Raw genomic sequence first — 24,464 nt, forward strand, 5'->3', positions numbered from 1 at the left:
CCACACAGCAGCGTTATGTGCAAGCATGCAGACATCTCATTCCTGCCATACTCCAGGTCAAGTAAGCACACCACAAACCCTCCATATAGTAGCCCAAGCATGCAGGCTGTGGCTAACTTGAGAGAGACAACTAGGAAGATGTTTTTAGCTCTGTTTTGAATTGATTTTTTTTAATGCATTTCTTTTTTTTTTAAAGATTTATTTATTTATTATGTATACAGCATGTATGTCTGCAGGCCAGAAGAGGGCACCAGATCTCATTACAGACGGTTGTGAGCCACCATGTGGTTGTCAGTGCTCTTAACCTCTGAGCCATCTCTCCAGCCCCGAATTGATTATTAAATATTTAAGGTTTAAGGTGGAAACTCGAGCTGCTGGGTGCCATTTGTAGCTGGAGAGCTTCTCTCCAGGTGCCACCAAGTCCCCACGGTCCCACAACCCACGTATAAAATAATCACTCAGACGCTTATATTACTTATAAACTGTATGGCCGTGGCAGGCTTCTTGCTATCTAGTTCTTTGTTTTTGTTTTTGTTTTTTTGAGACAGGGTTTCTCTGTGTAGCTTTGCACCTTTCCTGGAACTCACTTGGTAGCCCAGGCTGGCCTCGAACTCACAGAGATCCACCTGCCTCTGCCTCCTGAGTGCTATCTTGTTCTTACATCTTAAATTAATCCATTTCTGTTAGTCTATAAGTTGCCATGTGACTCGTGGCTTACCAGTACCTTACATCTCACTTGTCAAGGCAGTGGCTGGCAGTCTGACTTAGGCTTCCTATTCCCAGAATTCTCTTCTCTGCTTGTCCCAATCATACTTCCTGCCTGGCTACTGGCCAATCAGCATTTTATTTATACAGAACGATATTCACAGCAGACCAAGCTGGCCTCTGAACCCTGAGATCCAGCTGCCTGTGCCTCCCAAGTGCTGGGATTAAAGGTGTCCACCACTGCCCAGGCAAACATTTTTATTTACTTTTTTGTTTGTTTGCTTGCTTGTTTGTTTGTTTGTGTGTTCTTTCATTCATTCGTTTGTCTGTTTGTCTGTTTATTTATTTATTTATTGGTTTTTCAAGATGGGGTTTTTCTGTGTAGCTTTGCGCCTTTCCTAGAACTCACTTGGTAGACCAGGTTGGACTTGAACTCACAGAGATCCACCTGGCTCTGCCTCCCGAGTGCTGGGATTAAAGGCGTGCACCACCACTGCCTGGCAAACATTTATTTTTTATGTGTGAGTGAGCATACATGTAGAAGTTAGAAGATTCCTAGGAGTCGGTTCTTTTCCTCTACTCTGTATGTTCTGGGCATCAAACTTACGTTGTCAAGGTTGCTAGCAAGCATCCTGTAACCTCCTAAGCCTTCTACCCAGGCCATCACCCTTAGTTCTCAAGAAAGTTGTGAATATTTTAAAAATAATATTCTTTATTAATTTTATGAGAACTTAATACCATGTATTTTGATCATATTTATTCCCAGCTCTTCCCATATGTCTCTTCATCCTCACCTCCCTTCCTAACCAACTGTGAGGTTTTTTTTTTCCTACCCCGACAATACTTGAGTTTATGTTGCCCAACTGCTCTTGGGAGTGGGGTCTCACTTGGAGTGGGGTTGACCTACCAGGGTAATGTCATTAAAGAAAGCTGGCTCTACCTCTTCTAGCAGCTGTCAAATGCAGAAGACTGGGAATGTTAGCATTTCTGATAACCAGAGAGGAGCACGTTACTATAGACATAGCCCAAAGGGTCTCTATTTGCAGATAGGGTGTAAGGCAGTGTCCTCACACTCTCTCAGCCCCATGTTAGTTTGAGGAGACCTATGGGCACCCTATCTGGTTTCAGATCCAGGTGGAACTTGATTTAAAGTATCAGCCCCCCGAGGGAGCTGCTGGAACCTGGGCAGAGGAGGACTTTGGGACACCCATTCGAGACAGGTAATTCTCTAGTAACTTAAGCAAGGCCTGGTGTCCCCCATGAAACTCACCCTGAAGAAAGAAAAGAACATGTGCCTCCTCTCTGGGTATGCTGGGTACTGTGACCCTGAATATGTCTCAACCTCTCTATTTTCTCTCTCAGCTCAGAGCTGATCATCCCCAATGTGGGCTTCCAGGAAATGGAGTAAGTATGTGGGAGCGATTCAGTCAGTTTTGGGGTTAAGGACCAGTAACATGGCATTAGCTCCAGAGTCTGAGATTTGGAAAAATGAATGATAAGGTCAGAGGTCAATCCTTATAGCAGGACTAGGTTCTGAAATTAGAATGATCTCAAGATTAAGAGTCCTGGCAGGGCTGTGGTGGCACACGCCTTTAATCCCAGCACTTGGGAGGCAGAGCTAGGTGGATCTCTGTGAGTTTCAGGACAGCCTGGGCTACCAGAGTTCCAAGAAAGGCGCAAACTACACAGAGAAACCCTGTCTCAAACCCCCCACCCCCAAAAAAAGAGTCCAAAGTCAGGTGTGGTAGCATATGCCTTTTTTTTTTTTTTTTTTTTTTGGTTTAGTATAGCATCTGCCTTTAATTCCAGAATGTGGAAGGCAGAGCCAGGCAGATCTCTGTGAGTTTGAGGCCAGTCTGGTCTGCAAAGGGAGTTCTAGGACAGCCAAGACTGTTACACAAAGAAACCCTGTCTCAAAAACAAACAAACAAACAAAAATGAATTAGTCCCAGAATAAGTGGGGTCAATATGAAGGTCAAAGGTTAATCCTAAAACAAGCAAAAAACATGGGATGCCCAGCAACAGGCGACAGGTCCTGGGCATGATCTTTGAGGGTCTTTCCCATCAGGCCTGGGGAGGCCCGGCTGGAGTGTCGGGCAGTGGCTCTGGGCCGCAGGCTCGCTCAAAGCGTAGGAACACAGGATGATGAAGAGAACGAACTGGAACTGGAGCCGGAGGACGAGCCTGACGTGGAGATTTCTGGGGTGGTGTTCAGCCCCCTCAAGAGGTAATGTAGTCGCGTGCACCTGTTCACACCCTGTCATGAACCAGTCTTCCTCACACATGAACCCACACCCATCCACACCAGGGAATGGGGAAAGGCAGATGCTCTGTCATCAAGGGTCGTTAACTCATAGGCACCGGCACTGTCACGTTCTAGGTCAGTTACTGTGGCTCACACTAGTTTATAAAGAAATTTGATTAGGATAGGTTCTATCTGTTGGTCATGCCAGTGTTACAGCTCTTAGAACAGGGTTGGCACATAGCAGGTCTCAATCAGCTTTTGCTGAGCAAACAAATGGGTTCAGAGCTCTAGGCAAATTCTGGATGTAGGCCGGAGATGAAGGTAGGGCCATGCAATCTGGAAGGACTCAGCCTCCAGAAGGTCATGGTGCAGAGTCCTCAGCCCAGTATCAGGCCACTGTATGTGTGGGTGGCAGAGGAAGGAAAGAAGGAACGTTGACCCTATGTCTCTCTACAGCCGCAGCCTGGGCCTGCCCCGAGGAGATCCCTCCCAGGTGTGCAGAGCCCAGGACTTCCAGGTATGACTCTTGTGCCATATTCTAGTCTTCGTGGAATCTCACAGGTTCCCCCCTTATCCAGGCAGGTAAACCTTCTTCTCTCCCTTTTTTTGTATTCCTTACCTAGGTCGGGGTCACTGTACATGAGGCCCAGAAACTGGTGGGAGTCAACATTAACCCCTATGTGTCTGTGCGAGTTGGGGATCAGCGCCATGTGACCACAACACAGCGTGGAACCAATTGTCCCTTCTACAATGAGGTGAGCACCACCCAGGAAGAGGGTGGGTGATTCAGAGAGACCTTATCCCTGGAGAGGTTGGGGCCTGGAGGCAAAAATGTTACTTCTGCAGTGAAGAGTGTGTAGGCGCCTTTTAGGAAAGGGACCACATTCTCTTTGCAAGATTTTGCAGGAAGCTGAATGAGCCTTTCACAAACCTTCTCTCCCTTCTCTCCTTTTCTCATCTTGTTCAACTCAGTACTTCTTGTTTGAATTTCACAAGACCCGGCTTCACCTCCAAGACTTGCTGCTGGAGATCACTGTGAGTGGGAAAGAGGATTATGTCAAGAAAGGGGTGATGTGGTGGTGCACGCCTTGAAGTCCAGCACTCGGGAGGCAGAGGCAGGTGGATCTCTGTGAGGTCAAGGTCAGCCTGGGCTACAGAGTGAGTTCCAGGACAGCCAAAGATACACAGAGAAACCCTGTCTCAAAAACACCCCCCTAAAAATCTTTTCTTAAGATGGCTGCGGCTAAGGACGGATGTGGCTTAGAAGCTGCCCACTGGAAATGGGCGGCTCCACCTAGGGATTCCGGAAGCAGTGCTTGTGGAAGATGTAGATTCTTTCCGACTGCAGACGCAGTGTTAAAGAAGCTGGATGAACAATAGCAGAAGTATAAGTTTATGGAACTCAACCTTGCTCCAAAAAAAAGGAGGCTGAAAGCAAGAATACTCAAAACTTTAAAAACACCATTTAATTTCTTTATAAAAACAAAAATTACTTTCCAATATTTTATGAATTTAACAGCATCTTTTTCATATTTTCCCTACAAAGTAATGCTGCTTTTGTTTTATTTTATCTGTTATAAGACAACTCTTAACTGAAATGGCTGAAACCTGTGAGGAATGCTATGGAGGCTGCTGAATGCTGGGCACCGGCAGTTTACACAGTTTTTTCTTTATTGATTGATGTTACTCTCACTTGATGTGGTAAACCTTTTAAAGGCAAGAAAGACAGTTTAATATTTGTAAACTTGTTTTTCTTTAGTACTTGTAGGACATTGTCATCCTTTGTTGCTGTTGTGTTCTGTAAATGGGTTTCATGCAGTTCTGCTTAACCAGTAGCCTTTATGATACTCTAACCTTTTCAGAAAATGATTATTTCTTTCCTACACAGTTTGAGGGCTGTTGACATGTATAAAACTTTGAGCCCAAATAAGTGCACTGTGTCTTTGCAACGCCAGTGTAAGGGAGACTTGATGATAGTGAGAGCAATACCCTTTCAAAACTTTATATTATGTCGCAGTTCTCCAAAGCACCTCCAACAGGAATATTAACATAAATGTAAATCTGCATTGCTGGGGGGGGAAGGGGGGGATGATGCCCAGCTAAGTATTTGGGTGGCTGGAGCAGGAAGAGCACCATGAGTTCAAGGCCCTGCAGGGCTATAGAGTGAGACTCAGAAGGGGCAGGGAGAAAGGTACCAAAGCACCAGGGCCGACTCCTCTTTCCCCAGGCTTTCCACTCGCAGACTCTCCCATTTATGGCCACCAGGATAGGCACCTTCAGGATGGATCTGGGCATGGCCTTGGACCAGCCAGGTATGGAGCCCTCCTCTCGTTAAAACTCACTTTCATGTGAGTTCGAGGCCAGCCTGGTCTCCAAAGCGAGTTCCAGGAAAGGCACAGAGCTACACAGAGAAACCCTGTCTGGAAAAACCAAGAAAAAAAGAAAACAAAAACCAACTCACTTACATGCACAAAGACTCCAGAAACTGAGCTCTGGACAGCACTCCCTTGTGTTGTCTCCAGTGGACTAACTGACACAGCCATGTCTTGTGAAGGCTGACCGGTCTTGAACTCAGGCTCTTCTCTATGCCAGAGAAGATGTTTGGACCCAAAGCCCAGCCATCGTCCAATGTCCTGAGACGATTCAGTGCCTTCCTTAGATGACCTCTCATGCCTTGTCCTACCCCTCCCTTCTTAGATGGGGACTTCCACCAAAAGTGGGCCCCTCTGCATGATCCCCGTGACACCCGCGCTGGGACCAAGGGCTTCGTCAAGATCACCTTGTCTGTGAGGGCACGTGGGGACCTTCCCCTTCCACTGCCACCCCCATGCCCAGGGACCAGTTCAGACATTGAGAAGTGAGCTGGGGTGAGGTGGGAGCGGAGAATTGGACGAGGCATGGCCTCCAGGGGTCAGAGAAGCAGAGGGGCTCTGGCTCCAGCTTTGCTCCTCCCCGTGGGCTCTTCCTAGGAATCTACTCCTGCCACGTGGGGTGCAAGCTGAGAGGCCGTACGCCTCCGTGTCCGCGTGTACCGTGCAGAGGGTCTGCCCACAGTGCGCTCCAGGCTGCTGGGCAGTCTGACCCGAGCCCTGCTTGACCAACACGTGCTCCTGGACCCCTATGTGCGGGTGAGCTTCCTGGGGCAGCAGGTAAGTCACTCCTGTCCCCTATGCCACAGTTCGAGTCTTTTTTTTTCCCGAGACAGGGTTTCTCTGTAGCTTTGGAGCCTTTCCTGGAACTCGCTTTGCAGACCAGGATGGCCTCAAACTCACAGAGATCCACTTGCCTCTGCCTCCCGAATGCTGAGATTACAGGCGTGGGCCACCACTGCCGGGCTATAGCTTGAGTCTTTTAAAAAGTACTTATTAAAGATAACTTGGGTTGGGGATTTAGCTCAGTGGTAGAGGGCTTGCCTAGCTAGTGCAAGGCCCTGGGTTTGATCCTCAGCTTATAAACAAACAAACAAACAAATAAATAAAGATAACTTTATTTATTTTGAGACAAGGTTTTGCTATGTGGCCTGGAAATCAGAGACCTGCTTGGTAGGATTACAGGCATGCTCCGTAATGCCTGGCTATTTTTATTTTTAATTATGTGTATACATGAATATCTGTGTGGAATTGTGTGCCCATGAGTATGGGGGCCCACAGAGGCCCGAAGAGGGTGTCAGATCCCCTGCAACTGGAATCACGGGGTTGTGAGCTGCCTGATGTGTAGACTGGGAACCAAATTCACTCCCTGCTCTTCAGTTTTGTTTGTTTGCTTGCTTGGTTTTTTTGTTTTTTTCCAGACAGGGTTTCTCTGTGTAACAATCCTGCCTGTCCTGGATCTCGCTCTGTAGACCAGGCTGGCCTCGAACTCACAGAGATCCACCTGCCTCTGCCTCCCGAGTGCTGGGATTAAAGGCATGCGCCACCTCTACCTGGCTCACTCCCTGCTCTTAACTTTAACCACTGAGCCATCTCTCCAGCCTGTCCAGTGTGTGTGTGTGTGTGTGTGTGTGTGTGTGTGTGTGTGTGTGTGTGTGCCCGCGCTGAGTACCATGGCACATGTATGGAGGGCAGAGGACATCATGCAGGGTGGGCAACCTGGGGATCAAACTTAGGTCATCGGCTTGATATCAAGTGCTGTCACCCGCAGGACCATCTCTTGGGACCCGCACTGACCCCTTTCGCCCGACTTGGCCTTTAGGGTGAGACTTCGGTGTGTGGAGAGGAGTCTGCGCCTGAGTGGAACGAGCAGTTGAGCTTTGTGGAACTCTTCCCGCCGCTCACGCGTGGCCTTCGCCTGCAGCTGCGTGACGATGCGCCGCTCATGGACGTGGCACTTGCCACGCACATGCTGGACCTCAGGCAGATTTCGAACTCTGGCCGTGCGGGTGAGCTTGACTGGCCCGTGTGGGGCCCTGTCTGCCCTGGCTCACATCAGCCCCTTAGAACAAAGACCATCCTTAGAACACGGGTGGCCTAGGAAAAACCATCCACCCCAGTTAGAGAACTGTTCTAAGCCAGGCTCTGCCTTCCAGTCATGACCCCGCACTCGGTTTTACAAACTGAAGCACAGTGGCCACTCCAGTCAAGGTTGCTGAGAAATGCCCACTTTGAAGTGGGCAGCCTCAGTATCAATCCCCTCCCTCCCAATTACCACACCAGTACCAGCCCCAACCTCAGCTCCCCTCTAAAGCCTAGAGAGGTCCTGTCTGCTACTGTTTGTCATAGGCCTGTTCCCTTCCAGAACTCAAACTTCCCTTCCCTCCCCCAGCACCTGGAGGATAGAAAGGTGTAATAGTCCAGAGCAGTCCCCATTTACCCTGTGCTGCCCTCCAAACCCTGTTCTTGTCCCCCACAGCGGGGTTTAACCCCACTTTCGGTCCAGCCTGGGTGCCCCTCTATGGCTCGCTCCCCAGTGGCAAGCTGCGGGATGGTCTTCAAAGTCTCAACGAAGGCGTGGGGGAAGGCATTTGGTTCCGGGGCCGACTTCTGGTAGCTGTGTCCACGGAGGTGTTGGAAGGCAGAGTTGAACCTCCATCCCTCCAGACCACACAGGGGTCCAGATTGTCCCAACTCACTGGAAAAAAGAAGAAGAAGACGACCAAGCAGGGTCAGACCCCAGCTGGTGTTCTGCAGCCTGTGGATGCCAGTGCCCGTGGCGTTATACCCGAAATTCCTAGTGCAATGGAGGTGGAGCTGGAGGAGCTGCTGCCTCTGCCAGAGGTGGGGGCTGCTGCTGGTGACCCTCAGCTCTAGGGTCTGTAAATCCCTTTCCAAGCATTGGACATCATGATACCGTTTTCAGTTTGGGGACTTGGATGAAGAAGTCAGTGTATGTGCCCACGTGTGCTGATGTACATAGACGTGGTGTATATGGGGGGGGGGGCAGAGAGAATCAGTCCCCTGGACCAATGTATGAGGGAGCTACCAGGGGCCAAAAGGGAGGTAAGACACTCACAGAGCCCCCTGGGCCTTAGTTCATATCTTTCTGTGGACATGTGACCAAGCATAGAGCAGGCTGCTCCTTGGGAGGGTGGGAGCTGACCCTAGCTGATCTTATTCTCGTTCCTAGAATGCCCTGGCATCCTGTGAAGATTTCTTGCTCTTCGCAGTGGTCTTTGAGGCCACCATGATTGATCCTTCACTGGCCAAGCAGCCCATCAGCTTGGAGATTTCCATTGGTGTGTGGCCTAGATGAGCACTGGAGGTCATGGGTTTGAGAGTGGGCCCTTTTGTTTCAGACTGTAGGCCACAGGAGGGGTGTTCACCTTCAGGGAGAGTGGTGGGTTCTGCCTACTGAGGAAGAGGCTGCAGAGAGATGCGTCTGACCCTCAGCCTGATGTTCTGACCCTTGGTGCCCTGGGGGCCAGGTCATGCAGGCCGCCAAGAGGAGCAGTTAGGCCAAGGGTCAAGGGCTGACGAGGGAGCTGAGGGCAGCACACTGGAAGCTCAGCCTCTCCTGGGATCTGAGGACAGAGGGTCAGGACAGGAGGAGGAAGAGTTGTCGGGGACACCTTCTCAGTGGCCCGAGCCTGTGGATGGCAATGGGTAAGTGATCCGGGTGACTTGTAGGAGGGTATAGAGAGGCCATCAAGCACTCAGGATGCCCCCAAACCCCTCCCTTTTCTGTTTGGTCCAGGGCATATCTCTGCTTGCCTCTGCGTCACCGAAAGCCCTGCCTACGTGTATGGAGCCGCTGGGAGGATTATACTTGGCGCCTATATAGCACCAACAGTGTGTGCAAAGTAGCCGAGAGGCTGGTGAGAGCAAGGTGGCCCCCGAAGGGAAGGGCCCAGGTGCAGGCCATGAGAGACTCAGCATTTGAAGGCACTCTAAAGTAGACACTTACGGGGTAGAGCTCATACCCGGTTGGTGCAGGGCCAGGAAATGGGTGGGCAAGGCTCCAAGTTTCTCAGCAAACTGAGGGGAGCAGAGTTGTAGGAGCTTGGAAAGGGGTGAGCTGAGTGATGGATGGAATGGGGACAGAAGGGGCTAGAGAAGCAGAACCAGTGGTATGATGGGTGGGGTCAGGGACCCTCAAGACTGACTTCTGCTGGAGCCCACACAGGACCAGGGCCTGCAAGAAGTTGAGAAGATGCAGCGCAGGTCGAGGCTGGGTGCCTGCACACGGCTCAGGCAGACTCTGGAAGAGCTGGTGGCTGGGAGCAGGTGAGCTGAGAGTCAGCCCCTGCCGGTCCTGCTGTCCCTGGCCAGTCTCGGGATGGGTGAGAGGCTCATGGTGGCTGTCTAGACCAAGGGTAGTTTCCAGCTGCATGTGTCCAGCACCTACAGAAGAAAGAGAATGACTGCTCACTTCGGCAGCACGTATACTAAAATTGGAACGATACAGAGATTAGCGTGGCCCCTGCGCAAGGATGACACGCAAATTCGTGAAGCGTTCTATATTTTAAAAAAAGGGGGGTGGGTTGGGGATTTAGCTCAGTGGTAGAGCGCTTGCCTCGAAAGCGTAAGGCCCTGGGTTCGATCCTCAGCTCCAAAAAAAAAAAAAAAGAGAGAAGAAAGAGAACGAGAAGGGTCCATATCAATGGAGCTCAAGAGAGATAACGGGGTGTTAGGCTCCTAGAGGCTTATAAGGCTCCTCTCTTATTTCAGTAGAAAGGAAAACTCTGCCCTCCTCCATCCAGCCTATCCCTGGCCAGCTTCTGCCCCATTTGTTGGCCCTTCTTTCTGATTCAGGGAGGAAGGTTGCTTCTCCCAGTCACAGCTCTGTGGTACTGGTTTCCTCTCTCCTCACCTCCTGCGTAACTGGGTCTGCTTATCATCGGTCTCCCCTGCGTCCTAACTAGTCCTTTCTCAGTTACCTGCTGTTGCTCTAACCACAGAAACAAGTTCTAGTTGTTTTCATTTTCACCCTCACGGCCATGGATTTGATAACCTACCCCAGGCACTTGAGTCCCTTTGACACTTTTCTCAAGAGTTTTCTCTCTATTCAGCAAGTTCTTGCTATATTATTGCAGTGACTGTGGTTTCTTCTGTGAGTGACGGGAGAGTCACTGAAGGTCTTGAAATTCTCATTTATAACTTTAGAAAGGATGAGTGGGAGAGAGACGGTGTGTGAGAAGACAGGATTACTAAAGAATGCTTTGTCATAGTTTAGGTCATGGGAGATGAACTGACTCATGCAATGGAGATGAGGTCAATGGATTCGAGGGTTGTGGATGCAGCTCCCTTGGCAGAGTGCTTGCCTAGCGTGAACAGTCCTGGGTTCAACCTTCAGCACTGCATGAAATCAGACATGGTGGTGCATGTTTATAACTCCAGCACTTGGGAGGTAGAGGCAGATAGAGGCAGAAGTTCAAGGTCAGCCTCAGCTTGAGACATGCATGAGATCATTGACTTAAAAAAAAAGGCCAGGGGATTGGCAGTTGGCGATGTCACCACAGCATGGCTAGATGTGGAAGAGGAAAAGCATGTGTGCAGTCACGGATGATCTCTGAGATTTTAGATCCAGTATCTGTTACGTTTCTGATTGCTGTGAAAGATAGCACTCCAAACTGACTTAAGGGAGAGTTTCTTTTGCTTTACAGTTTTAGGGGTCACAGGCTGTTACAGCGGAGAAAGCATCGAAGCAACAGCAGGTCACGGCCGACCACACCGTATCATCTAGTCAGGAAGCAGGTCATGGCCGACCACACCGTATTATCTAGTCAGGAAGCAGGTCATGGCCGACCACACCGTATCATCTAGTCAGGAAGCAGGAAGTGGCAAACGCTAGGTAGGGTCTCAGCTCACCTTCTCCATTTTATTCAACCCAGAACCTCAGCCCATGAGACAGTGCCACCCACAGTTCCGGTGGGTCTTCCCAGATAAATTTACCTAATCCAAACTGGGCAGTGGTGGCACACGCCTGTAATCCCAGAATATGGGAGGCAGAGGCAGGTGGATTTCTGTGAGTTCGAGGCCAGCCTGGTCTCAAGTTCCAGGACCGCCAGAGCTATTACACAGAGAAATGTAACATGAATCTTAAAAGGGCTTATTAATAAAAACAAAACAAAACAAAACCCAGAGCCAGATATTGAGGTGAAAGCTGAAATATCAGAGAAACAGAACAAGCCAGTGTGGGGTTCTCAGTGTGGGGATCGGTAGGATTTCAATTCCTGAGTTTAGGACAAGCTCAGAGATTAGCTGGTTTTCATGCTCAGGGTTGGTTTTCTGCTCAGGGACTGGTTGGATTTCAGTTCCTGAATTGGTTAGGGGCAGGGTGTGTTTCTTTGGCTCTGGTCTCAGGGCCAGGGTTTTCTTCCACTACCCCCCCCCCTTTTAATTTTTTTTTTTTTTTTTAGCTGAGAATCAAACCCAGGACCTTGCGCTTGCTAGGCAAGCACTGTGCCACTGAGCTAAATCCCCAACCCTACAGTTTAGCCCTGGCTGTCCTGGAATTAGCTCTGTAGACCAGGCTGGCATCGAACTCACAGAGATCTGCCTGCCTCTGCCTCCCAAGTGCTGGATTAAAGGTGTGCAACACCACCACCTTGCAATGGTTCTGGATTTTTAAGAAAGAATGTACATAATTTGCTGATAGATTAAGGTAAAATGTAACAGAGAAATTGAAATTTTGAGCTATGTTTTTTAAAAGCATCCTTAATTACATTTTAAAAATATTTTATTTTTAATTGCGTGTGCATGTGTGTGTGCATACTTGTGCATTCATATCATGAAGGGAATAGGGAAGTTAGAGGACAATTTGCATATCTCACATTGTTAGGCTTGGCAGCCAGCACCCGTTCCCCGGAGGAGCCGTCTCAACAACACAGCTTTGATGTGTATTGGCTGGAGGCAGTCATTGGAAATCATTTGGTGTGGTGGTGGTAGTGTTATATTATAGCTCTTTTTTTTCCCTTTGGAGACAGGGTCTCACTATGTAGCCCTGGCTGTTCTGGAACTCTCTGTGTAGAGCAGGCTGGCCTCAGACTCACAGAGCTCCACTTATCTCTGCCGCCCAAGTGCTAGGATTAAAGGTGTCACATACACCTCACCTGCCAGTTGAGCTATCTTTTAGTTAGGCTGGTGGATACTAAAGCAGGCATTCTTTGCCAACTTAGTGTGGGTATAGGACTCTCCCAGAAGGTAAACAAGTAGGACCCGAGGCTGTAGGCCTTGGGCAGGGGTGGCAGGACATTTCTAACTAGCATGCAAAGGTAGTCAGGCTGTTGGTCCATGGGCCATGGTTGAAGTAGCCAGGGCAGGCGGTGGTGGTGCAGAGCTCGGGGACCAGGCTGTGCCGGTGCGTTTGGGCATGAGGCTCTCTGCGTGGGGACATGGAGTCAGGGAGCAGGAGGTCTTCCTGAGGGAAGTGGTTCCGGTCCTGATCTCGCCCTGGCTTCTCTCTGCAGAGCGTTTTGCCTTGGTGCTGAGCGCAGGACGATGACTCGACCCAATGCCCTGGATCGATGCCGAGGGAAACTGCTATCACACAGCCTGGTACAGGCTGGGCACGGGAAGGAAGCAGGGGCACCTAGCTCAGTCCTTCTACTCACTTCTCCTCCTGCCCTCCCAGAGGCTAATGGCAAAGCAAGGACTCCAGCTTTTACGGGGCCTGAGCAGGAGCAACATGCAAAGGAAGGTGGCACAGACTAAGAAGCTCTTGGCAAAACTGCAATTCCTGGCTCAGGAGGTGAGGTCTTGCCCTCCACACTTTCCTACTCTACCTACTCCCCCCTTAAGTTCTGGACCCTTCTGGAGACTTTTGGGCATATGCAACAGCTGTCCTTTGGATGGTGCCATTGGGCTGCATGTTCATGTGGAAGTCAAGAGTGAGGAAGGGGCCGGGTGGTGGTGGCGCATGCCTTTGATCCCAGCACTCGGGAGGCAGAGACAGGCGGATCTCTGTGAGTTCGAGGCCAGCCTGGGCTACAGAGTGAGTTCCAGGACAGCAAGGACTAACCAGAGAAACCCTGTCTTGAAAAGAGTGAGGAGGGGAAGGGATCAGCAGGGATTCAGAGATCACTCAAGATCTATTTGGAAGGACAGCTGACTGACTTGCCTTGGGCATGACCTCCTTTGTTTAGTACCATGGCTGGCTGGGATGTGTGAGGAGAGCTTGTGCTTGGGGACACTTTCTGTGCTAAGCATCTGCTTGAGTTATCTAGTGTGATTCTTCCAACAACGTCGGGAGGGGTCTGTGCTGTTAACAGGCATGTCATGGAGGCTGACAGTCCAGCCACTGTGGCACAGCTGGTTAAGCAGCAGCAGCAGCAATTCCATGCACATTTGGTAGTTGGAGTTTGGTGTGTGAGAGAGGATGGATGTCCAGCATGTACAGATGCCCATGAGTGGGAGGATGTCCAGCATGTACAGATGCCCATGAGTGGGAGGATGCCCAGTCTATGCAGATGCCCATGAGTGGGAGGATGTCCAGCCTGTGCAGATGCCCAGGGGTGGGAGGATGCCCAGGAGTGGGAGATGCCCAGAATGTGCAGATGCCCATGAGTGGGAGGATGCCCAGCATGTGCAGATGCCCAGGGGTGGGAGATGCCCAGCATGTGCAGATGCCCAGGGGTGGGAGATGCCCAGCATGTACAGATGCCCAGGGGCGGGAGGATGCCCAGGGGCGGGAGGATGCCCAGGAGCGGGAGGATGCCCAGGGGTGGGAGGCCTGGGCAGGTGGGAAGGAGGAACAGGAGAGAACTGTCGTTAAATTGAATCTTAGAGCAAAATGAATCTTCCTCCCACTCCCCCCCTTCCCCTCCTCCACTCTTTTCCTTCCCGCTCTTCCTCTCTCCTTCCCTTCCTCTCTTTCCTTCCTTCTTTCCTTCCTTGCCCTATGATAAGCACAGTTTACCACTGAGTCACACCCCTGTCCTGTCTTTAAAATTTGTAAAGAAAGTCTCCCTTTGTCAAATGATATTTCATTACATAAATATACATTCTGTCTAGTTTCGTTGTTTTTTAAAGGTTTATTTGTTTTATGTGTCTAAATTCTTTTCTGCATGTATATTTTTGCACCATGGTCATGCCTGGCGTCTGTGGTCAGAAGAGGGCATCAGATCCCTCAGAAATGGAGCTACAGATGCTTGTGAGCCACCGTGTGGGTGCTGGGAACCAAACCCAGGTCCTTTGGAAGAGCAGTAAGTGCTCTTGAGCACTGAGCCAGATCTCCATTCCTTCCTTTGTTTTTGAGTGTGGTGTTATTTTGCTTTCTTTGTGGTTATTGGGAACGGGACCCTCAGTTGGCAATGGGGAGTTCGTATTCAGTGGGTGTTGAGTTTCTATTTCATAGGAGAAGAGTTCTGGAGAAGCATGCTGTCAGTCAGCACAACTGTGAATGCCCTTACCACCACTGAACTGCAGCCTTAAAAATGATGGGGCAGAATGCTGTGTGGAGACTCTAGGTGGTCTAGTGGTCACTGAGTCTGAGGTGCCCTATGGTGCATTCAGGAGGAGAGGTCAGGGAGCAGGTGGCCACGGCCCAGGGGCTCAGAAAAGCCAGGGCATTTGCATACAGCCTAAGCTTCAGGGTGGGGTAGTATCAGCTCCAAATGCCCCAGGCAACCCTGCCCTCTGCTCACAGCCGCAGACACCTCTCCCTGACGTGTTGGTCTGGATGTTCAGTGGCCAGCGCCGTGTGGCCTATGCCCGCATCCCTGCCCAGAATGTGCTGTTCTCCGTGGTTGAGGAGGAACGAGGCCGGGACTGTGGGAAGATCCAGAGTCTTCTACTTACAGTGAGGCGGGCCTGTGGTGGAGGTGCTGGGGAGAGTGGGATTCATAAGACAGGACAGGGCATCAGAGGTGGTGGCCTGTGGCTCCCAACCAGGAACTCCCTGACTGTTTTCAGCTGTCCAAAACAACAAAAGAAGGGTATGATTTTGTCCAGGTTAGCTGAACAGCAAATGTCTACCCTGGGCTTACACTGTCCCTTTGACCAACGAGGCTAATACATAGACAGGGTAATGAGGAAAGAGAGTGACCGTTCTTGCAGGCAGAACTGGATTACAGACATTTTCCAGCGTGTCTGGAAAAGATGCTAAAACAGGTTTTTAATGATGAAAAGCTGTGACCCTTGGGGTAAAGGACAGAGAATATCAATGTGTTGAGGATAAAGGGGACACATGAGAGAGGGCAGATTATAAGTTTGGGGTTAGAGCTGTGGGTATAGGAAGTAGGGCAGTGTGAGGTGTAGGGTAGAAGGGAGAGCATGAAGAAGGATGCAGAAGTGGAAATGGGGCACGCCTCCTGTACTGGGGAGCTTGAGTACCACTTGGCAGAGAGATTTGGGGCGTACTTTGGGGGAGCCCAACATGCTTCCTTCCCACACAGGCACCTGGGGCAGCCCCTGGGGAGGTCTGTGCCAAACTGGAGCTCTTCCTGTGGCTGGGGCTTGCCAAGCAAGCCAAGGCCTGCACCTCTGAGCTGCCCCCAGATCTTCTGCCTGAACCCTCAGCTGGGCTGCCCCACACCCTATCCCGGGACGGTGAGTACAGGGCCGGGGGACAGTCCACTGTGCTGTCTGCCCTAGGTGGGGATTTATGAGTTGGGGAACTCCAGTGGTTCCCTGAGCAAGCATGGCTCCTTCCTTCCCTCATCCCAGACTTCAGCTACTTCCAGCTTCGAGCTCACCTGTACCAGGCCCGGGGTGTGTTGGCAGCAGATGACAGTGGCCTCTCGGACCCCTTTGCGCGTGTCCTCATCTCTACCCAGTGCCAGACCACACGGGTGAGGGCCAGGCTGGAGCACAGGCAGATGGGAGCAGGGGACACGGGCACTCTTATCCAAGGCCCCCAAGTTTCTCTTCCTCAGCACAGGTCCCTAGATGGGACCTGGCCTGACTCAGACACTGGTGGAGAACAGAAAACCATTGTCTCCTGGGGTTGACTTCAGAGATAGGATAAGATGGCAGGTGACCATAGGGAGACACTGGAGCTGGACACCCATGCTTTCAATGACAGTTAAAGTTTCTCTGACTGCCCGCTGGCATGTGTGGGGAGTCTCCTTCTGATCTGCCTCTGCCCCTTTTCTACATGGTTCCCCAGGTCTTGGAGCAGACACTGAGCCCCCTGTGGGATGAACTCCTAGTATTTGACCAGCTGATTGTGGATGGCAGGCGGGAACATTTGCAGGAGGAGCCTCCCTTAGTGGTCATCAATGTCTTTGACCACAATAAGTTTGTAAGTGTGTCCCCTTCTCCACCCATTTCCAGCCTCCTTGTCCCCAACTGTCTTGATGCCTCCCCTTTGGCTTCAGAGCATCTTCTCCCCCCACATTTATTTTTGAGACAGGGTCTCACTATGTAGTCCTGGCTGGCCTGGAACTCAGAGGCGAGCATCTCTGTTTTCTAGGGGCTGGGGCTAAAGATGTGCCCCCCCTTCTATCATCCTATTCCTCATTGCTTTGCCTCCCACAGGGCCCTGCTGTGTTCCTGGGCAGGGCACTTGCAGCCCCAAGGGTAAAGTTGATCGAGGACCCATATCAGCGCCCAGAGCTGCAGTTCTTCCCCCTGAGGAAGGGACCACAGGCCGCTGGAGAAGTCATCGCTACCTTTGAACTAATTGAGCTGGACTACAGTGGCCACCTCGAGGTTAGACTATGCTCCATTCTTGTTCATCAGGCCGTGCAGTCTCAGGGTGTCCCAAGAACCACCATCTAGTCTCTCGTCCAAGGGAATGCTGGCTGCAGGACTCTCTTGGGATGACCTCCTTGGTCACCCTGACCCCAGGATTACAGATGGACATATCTAAGGTTTACCTTGCCAGGATTCTACCCCTAGAGGACCCAGACTGCTCTTCATCCTAGGTTTACCCATCCTGCATGCCTCAGGCTCCCACACAGCTTTCTGTACACACATCTGCTTCCTGGGAAATCCTTCCCAAACATCCAGCCTTGGCTGGCTCCCCTGCATTTGTACTTCACAGAGACTGTCTTAGTTAGGGTTTCTATTGCTATGAAGAGATACCATGACCACGACAACTCTTAGAAAGGAAAACATTTAATGGGGTGCCCTACAGTTTTAGAGGTTTAGTCCATTATCATCATGGTGGGACATGGCCACATGCAAGCAGATATGGTGCTGGAGCTAAGAGTCCTTACATCTTGACTCACAAGGCAACAGGAAGTGAACTGTTTCACTGTGTGTAGCTTGAGCATAGGAAACCTCAAAGTCCACCCCCACAGTGACACACTTCCTCCAACAAGGCCACACCCACTCCAGCAAAGCCACACCTCCTGAAATACCACTCCCTTTTCGTTCAAACCAACACAGAAACCCCTAGCCTGTCTCCAAGCCTAGGCTTTCTCTGTTTTGGCGTGAATTCTAATTTATTTTTTCTCATAGCCCTCAGTGCCTAGTGATGTAGAGCCCCAGGATCTGGCATCCCTGGTTGATCCCATCTCTGGACACCTGTCCCTGCCTCCTAATGTACGCCCTGTGCTCAGGGAGTTCCGTATTGAGGTAACTCTTCCCTTCCCCCAACTGGGTGGCTCCATATCAACTTCAAACCCTTGAATCTCCCCCTTCCCGAACTTAGGTGCTGTTCTGGGGTCTGCGAGGCCTGGGTCGTGTACACCTGTTTGAGGTGGAAAGACCTCAGGTTGTTCTAGAAGTGGCTGGGAGACGCGTGGAGTCTGAAGTTCTGGCCAGCTACCGCGAGAGCTCTAACTTCACAGAGCTTGTCCAGCATGTGACGGTGGTAAGGAGTGACTCAGGACAGGAGTGAAGGAGGCAGTAGGGAGTGAGTTCCAGCTGGCTGTGGGAAGCTGATTCAGGAGCAACATTCTCCACCAAAGACCAAAGGTTTGGGGCCTTTGTCTGCAACCTTTGCTACTGTAGATGAAAACAGCAACAGACAGCGTAGAAATAAATACGACTGTGTTCTGATAAAACTTTACTTATAAAAACCACCGGCAGTGGGAGGGTATGAACCATGGCTATAGTTCCCTGACCTCTGGATTAACCTCTAGACCGCTGGCATTCTCCTGGCTCTATTGAATGTATTGGCTGGAATTCTGAATGATAAATGTGAGAAAAACTGTCCAGTCTCTGGAACACAGGGGATGGGAGGGAAATACAGTCCAGGGGCTTCCGAGATGCCTCAACCACTGAGAACCAGCACAGCTCTTCAGAGGACATGAGTTCCAGCAGCCACATCAGGTCCGGCTCCAGGTCTGTTAAACCTCTGGCTGCGGCAGGTACCTGTCCTCATGTACACACCCCCCAGACACACACATGCATGCACACAATTTAAACTGTGAAACATACAGTATATCTTACAAAATGATTTAGTTCAATTGTTTTTGGGGGGCAGGTGCTGGAGCACGAAGCCAGCGCATCACACGTGGAGACTAATACCACACAACTGAGTGGCTTCCTCACCCTTGTGTAGTTTCAGTTATGCGTGAATGGGTTTGGGGGTCAAATTTTGCCAATACAATTTGGGGTCTCATCAAGTCATTTGTCCTTTGTGGCTTTGTTTATTTTATTTTGAGACATGGTAACCCTGGCTGGCTTGGAACTCACTATATAGACAGGCAGGTAGGCCTTGAACTCATGAAGATCCATCTGCTTCTGCCTCCTGAGTGCTGGGATTAATTGTGTCTGCTGCCACGTGCAGACAAATGATTGTATTAGTTGAGATTCAGTTATTCTGTCCTCTTTTTACTTATTTATTGTTTGAGCCAGGGTCTCAGAGTGCAGCCCAGGCTGGCCTGGGACTTTAGATCCTGATGTCACCTCTTGACTACTGGGATTACAGTTGTGAGCCACCAGGCTCAGATCCAATGTAGTACCCTCCCTTCTGTCCTCTCTTGCCCCTCCTCCCTCCCTCCCCCCGCCTCGTGGAGGTCAGAGGACAACTGTGTGGAGTCAGCTCTCCCCTTCCGTGGGTCTTAGTGACCAGGCCTGCCCAGTGACTGCTTTACCCACTGGGCCATCTTGCCAGCACTTTTTTAGCTTTTTTGATAGATGTCCACACCGGCTTCCCATGCACCAGCATCACGTAACGTCTCCTCTTTCCCCACATCCTTGCCAGTGTTTCTTGTCTTCTTCTTCTTCTTCTTCTTCTTCTTCTTCTTCTTCTTCTTCTTCTTCTTCTTCTTCTTCTTCTTCTTCTCCTCCTCCTCCTCCTCCTCCTCCTCCTTCTTCTTCTTCTTCTTCTTCTTCTTCTTCTTCTTCTTCTCCTCCTCCTCCTCCTCCTCCTCCTCCTCCTCCTCCTCCTCCTCCTTTTTCTTCTTCTTTTTGTTTTATTTTGTTTTGTTTTTCGAGACAGGGTTTCTCTGCGCAGTTTTGCACCTTTCCTGGAACTCACTCTGTAGACCAGGCTGGCCTCGAACTCACAGAGATCCACCTGCCTCTGCCTCCTGAGTGCTGGGATTAAAGGCGTGCGCCACCACCGCCTGTCTTCTTCTTTTTTAAAAAATATTTATTACATTTAAAACTTGTGTCTGTGGTCTCACGTGCATTATGGATGTACATGATGACCACATGTGGAAGTCAGAGGACATGTGGGAGTCCCTTCTTCCTTCCACTGTGGGACAGTGGAGACTGAATTTATGTCATCAGTCTTGGCAGCAAACACACTCACTCGCTGAGACTCTTCTCTGATCCCTTACATGTTTTCTTTTTTCTTTCTGTTTTTTGAGACAGGGTTTCTCTGTGCAGCTTTGGAGCCTTTCCTAGAACTCGCTCTGTAGACCAGACTGGCCTCGAACTCACAGAGATCCGCCTGCCTCTGCCTCCCGAGTGCTGGGATTAAAGGCGTGTGTCACCACTGCCCGGCAAACTTACATGTTTTCTTAATGATCGCCATTCTGACTGGGGTGAGATGGAAATTTCAAAGTAGTTTTATTTGCATTTTCTTAATGGCTAAGGATGTTGAACACCTTAAAAAAATATTTGTAGATGGCTAAGTAGTTAAGAGCATTGGCTACTCTTTCAGAGGACCTGGGTTCCATTTCCAGCACCCACATGGTGGCTCACAACTGTGTATGACTCTGGTTCTAGGGAATCTAGTGCCCTCTTCTGGCCTCTTTGGGCACTGCATGCACATGGTACACAGACTGACATACATCAAAACACCCACCCACATTGTTGTTTTTGTGGTTGACCATTAGTCTATTTTTTTCTTTTTTCTTTTTTTTTTTTAAACCTTTGAAAACTAAGATGGGGCTTAATATCTAGGAAATACAAGGAGCTGCTAAAATTAAAAACAAAACCAAACACCCAAACAGCCAATCCTATTTCTGTTTTTAGAGGCAATGACCTCTCATAGTAATGTAACTCAAGCTAACCTCAAACTTGACAGGTATCCCATGATTCCCAGATGCTGGGATTTAGGTGTGTGCAGCAAGATAAATCCTATTTAAAGGCATCAAAATCCTGTTTTATACTGTCACCTTATGTCCAAGTGATGTGTTCATGGGAACATACACATTCAGACTGTACCAAGGGGTTTCCTTCATTCCTTATTCCAAGGTTCAAATGGGGCAGCACACAGCTTCCCATTGTGTGAAATGAATGTACTTCTCGTTGAGCTTAGTGGTCTGTAGATGTATCAGTTGGGTCAAGGTGCTTCCTAGTGTTTTTCACACCTCTTGAACAAACCTTCTTCTTGTTTGCTGTCTAGTTACTTTACCCATTATCAACATTATGGTATTGAAATCTCAAGCTATTATGTAGACAGACTTTTCTGCCCCACCAGCTGCTCTCCAAATAACCACACAGAGACTTAATGTTAATTATAAATGCTCAGCTGATAGTTTGGGTTTTTGTTTTTTGTTTTTTTTTTTAGCTAGCTCTTATAACTTGGATGAATAGAAATGGGTTTAGTTTATGTGTTACCCTAAGGCTCTTTTGCCTCATGTACGCACTTCCCATCCTACTCGCTGTGCGTCTCATGGCATCTCCACTGGGATGCCTCCCTTCTTCCCAGCATCCTCTTAGTCTGTTCCCCCACCTAACCTTATCCGGCCTAGCTATAGGCCACTCAGCTTCATTTTTTAAAAAAGGTTTTATTTATTATGTATACAGCATGTATGACCAGAAGAGGGCGCCATATCTCATTACAGATGGTTGTGAGCCACCATGTGGTTGCTGGGAATTGAACTCAAGACCTCTGGAAGAACAGTCAGTGCTCTTAAACTCTGAGCCATCTCTCCAGCCCAGCTTCTTTATTTTTTTTTTAACTTTTTTTTTTTAAGGTTTATTTATTCATTACGTGCACAGTATTCTGTCTGCACATATCCCTGCAGGCCAGAAGAGGGCACCCGATCTCATTACAAGTGGTTGTGAGTCACCATGTGGTTGCTGGGAATTGAACTCAGGACCTCTGGAAGAGCAAGCAGCTCTCTTAACCTCTGAGCCATCTCTCCAGCCACCAGCTTCTTTATTAAACCAATCACAGTGACATATATTCACACAGTATAAAGGAATATTCCATACTCTTTTTTTTTGTTTTTGTTTTTGTTTTTCAAGACAGGGTTTCCCTGTGTAGCTTTGCGCCTTTCCTGGAACTCACTTGGTAGCCCAGTCTGGCCTTGAACTCAGAGAGATCCGCCTGCCTCTGCCTTCCTAGTGCTGGGATTACAGGCGTGCGCCACCACCTCCTGGCGGAATATTCCATACTGTTATCTGTGTTTCTTAGGTCTGTCACTTTTCTTTCCCAGCTTTGTGTGTTGGACCCTGTGAATTGCACATGCTAGACACATGCAGTACCCACCCCCAGCCTCATCTGTCACTTTTTACTTTATTTTGAATTCTGTTATTAGGTGCATTGTTTTTATTTACAGTTGTTTTAGCTTCCAATTTACCACTATAGAATGACCCTCTTTGCCTTTAGTAATTTTTTGTTTGTTTCTCATTGCATTTATTATATAGATATTCTCTCACTGAGACTCTCTTCCTAGGCAATTCTAGGTTGTATCCAATTGAGAAAAAGTCATGTATGAGAATACTGATTTTTCACAATTTACTTCAGATTATTACTCTTTTTTTTTTTTTGTTTTTTGAGACAGGATCTCACTATGTAGCTCTGGCTGTCCTGGAACTCACTGTGTAGGCCAGGCTGGCCTCAAACTCACAAAGATCCAGATATCCACTAGCCTATGTCTCCTGAGTACTGGGAATCCTGGCATGTACCACCATGCCCAGCTATGATTATTACTCATTTTTAGGACATGGTGACATACTTCTGTAACCCCAGAACTTAGGAGGCAGCAGAAGGAGAATCATAGCAGCTCTGAAGCTAGCCTGTCAACATAGCAAGTTCCATAGGGCTACATAGCATTGTATTAAAACCTTTTACAAACTAATGATAATTTAATTCCAGGAAAGGTAGATGCTTTTCTCTGGTGTACCTCTCTATTCCTCCTCTTTGTATATAATAAATGAGCCAATGATCTAGTGGTGCGATCACTGTCTTTGTCCCTCTTGGGGGCCAGGGGACAGTTCACAAAGTCCATACTTGGTCAAAGCCCGTACTTACTTTCATGGTTCTGACTCTATATGTGCAGGTTGAGCACTCATCCTCTAAGAACAACACTAGCCCGTGTTCACACTTGGTAGGTGCCGAAGTTCCTCTGTATCAGTTGTGTCAACATACTTAGTTCCTTCTTCAGCTGGGGCGCAGAGTCAGAAGGCCATTGTGACTGACGGTGGCAGGCCTGAGCCCAGACCCTGTTCCCCACCCACGTGTGCTCCTTTCCTCCTTCCTGTTTTCCTGTCTCTAGGACTTGCCAGAACAGCCCTATCTGCAACCCCCGCTCAGCATCCTGGTGATTGAACGCCGGGCCTTTGGCCGAACTGTCCTTGTGGGTTCCCATATTGTCCCCCACATGCTGCGATTCACACTCCAAGGTCATGAGGATACCCCTGAGGAGGAGGAAAAAGAGGGGGATACAGGTGTCCTGGTGCCACCGGGGCCTCCAGGTTAGCAGTCTTCTCTGTAGGGGCCACCAGACAGAAGCCCCTCTGGATCCTGGTAGAGATGGCTCCAGGGGGCCACCCCGTGGGGCCTGGAGTCTGATTTCTACTGGCCTAAACTCACGGGATCATTTCCTTACGTCCAGGAGAGCAGTCTCAGGACCGCTTCGTGGCTGAAGCAGGACTATCCAGCCGGCTCCTGAAGGTGAGGGGGTGTTCCTGGGGCTGGAGAGGGATGTCAGGGTTTGTGGTGGTGCTGGCTGAGAGCAACATGGTCCTCTCTGCCTCAGGCTCCTCTGAGGAAGCTCACCCTGGGGCTCGTGGGTCAAGGCCCTGAGCTGGCGGAGGACATCCCAGACCCAGAAGAGATGGACTGGTGGTCGAAGTACTACGCCTCACTGCAGCAGCTCCAGGGGCAGGTGGGCGGAGCGCGGCCCAGGGCTGGAACTGAGACGCAAGGCAGGGGTGGGGCTGGGGGGCGGGGGCGGGGGTGGGGGAGTCTCATCGACAGATCCCCGTGTGTTCCGAGCTCTTTACCCTAGCCGTCTCTTCTCTTCACCACACTTTTTGTTGTTGTTGTTGTTGTTCTGTTTTTTTCCGAGACAGGGTTTCTCTGTGTAGCTTTTCGCCTTTCCTGGGACTCACTTGGTAGCCCAGGCTGGCCTCGAACTCACAGAGATCCACCTGCCTCTGCCTCCCGAGTGCTGGGATTACAGGCGTGCGCCACCACCGCCCGGCCATTCACCACACTTTTAAATAATTTTTTTAAAACTTATTGGTGTGAGGGTGACAGATCCCCTGGAACTGGAATTACAGACAGTTGTGAGCTGCCATGTGGGTGCTGGGGGAATTGAACCCAGGTCCTCTAGAAGAGCAGTCAGTGCTCTTAACCGCTGGGCCATCTCTCCAGCCCCCCACCACACTTTTAGTGGTTGGACATTAGTACCTCTGCTCCCAGTGCTCTGTTGTCTAATAAAACAGAACATGAGCCCAGCATGGTGGTGCACATCCTTAATACCCGCACTGTGAGTTCGAAGCCAGCCTGGGTCTACATAACAAATTCCAGACCAGGCAGGGACACACAGTGAGACCTGTCTCAAAACAAACAAACAAAAACAAAAAGTGAATGCAGAATTTTAGCTCTTAAATTGGGT

General features: G+C 49.7%; 1 protein-coding gene and 1 non-coding gene across 2 annotated transcripts in view; both read left to right on the forward strand.

Moving 5' to 3' along the window:
* Window positions 1-24,464, forward strand: part of LOC118583077 (fer-1-like protein 4) — a 41,260-nt gene that overhangs the window by 5,443 nt on the left and 11,353 nt on the right. Inside the window, 28 exon segments of the mRNA XM_036186372.1 lie at window positions 1,834-1,925; window positions 2,068-2,109; window positions 2,774-2,932; window positions 3,407-3,467; window positions 3,574-3,705; window positions 3,923-3,985; window positions 5,178-5,262; window positions 5,648-5,807; window positions 5,920-5,957; window positions 5,960-6,099; window positions 7,142-7,328; window positions 7,799-8,163; window positions 8,513-8,621; window positions 8,811-8,988; window positions 9,080-9,200; window positions 9,509-9,609; window positions 12,795-12,882; window positions 12,959-13,075; window positions 14,972-15,124; window positions 15,720-15,873; window positions 15,991-16,115; window positions 16,433-16,567; window positions 16,804-16,977; window positions 17,731-17,847; window positions 17,924-18,085; window positions 23,118-23,316; window positions 23,457-23,515; window positions 23,601-23,729. Of these exon segments, the coding sequence (XP_036042265.1) occupies window positions 1,834-1,925; window positions 2,068-2,109; window positions 2,774-2,932; window positions 3,407-3,467; window positions 3,574-3,705; window positions 3,923-3,985; window positions 5,178-5,262; window positions 5,648-5,807; window positions 5,920-5,957; window positions 5,960-6,099; window positions 7,142-7,328; window positions 7,799-8,163; window positions 8,513-8,621; window positions 8,811-8,988; window positions 9,080-9,200; window positions 9,509-9,609; window positions 12,795-12,882; window positions 12,959-13,075; window positions 14,972-15,124; window positions 15,720-15,873; window positions 15,991-16,115; window positions 16,433-16,567; window positions 16,804-16,977; window positions 17,731-17,847; window positions 17,924-18,085; window positions 23,118-23,316; window positions 23,457-23,515; window positions 23,601-23,729 (3,645 nt within the window).
* LOC118583244 lies at window positions 9,747-9,850 on the forward strand. The gene has a single exon (XR_004944834.1). It is a non-coding gene; the product is annotated as a U6 spliceosomal RNA (small nuclear RNA).

Source organism: Onychomys torridus, chromosome 4, assembly GCF_903995425.1.
Source record: "Onychomys torridus chromosome 4, mOncTor1.1, whole genome shotgun sequence".
NCBI classification, from domain to species: Eukaryota; Metazoa; Chordata; class Mammalia; order Rodentia; family Cricetidae; genus Onychomys; species Onychomys torridus.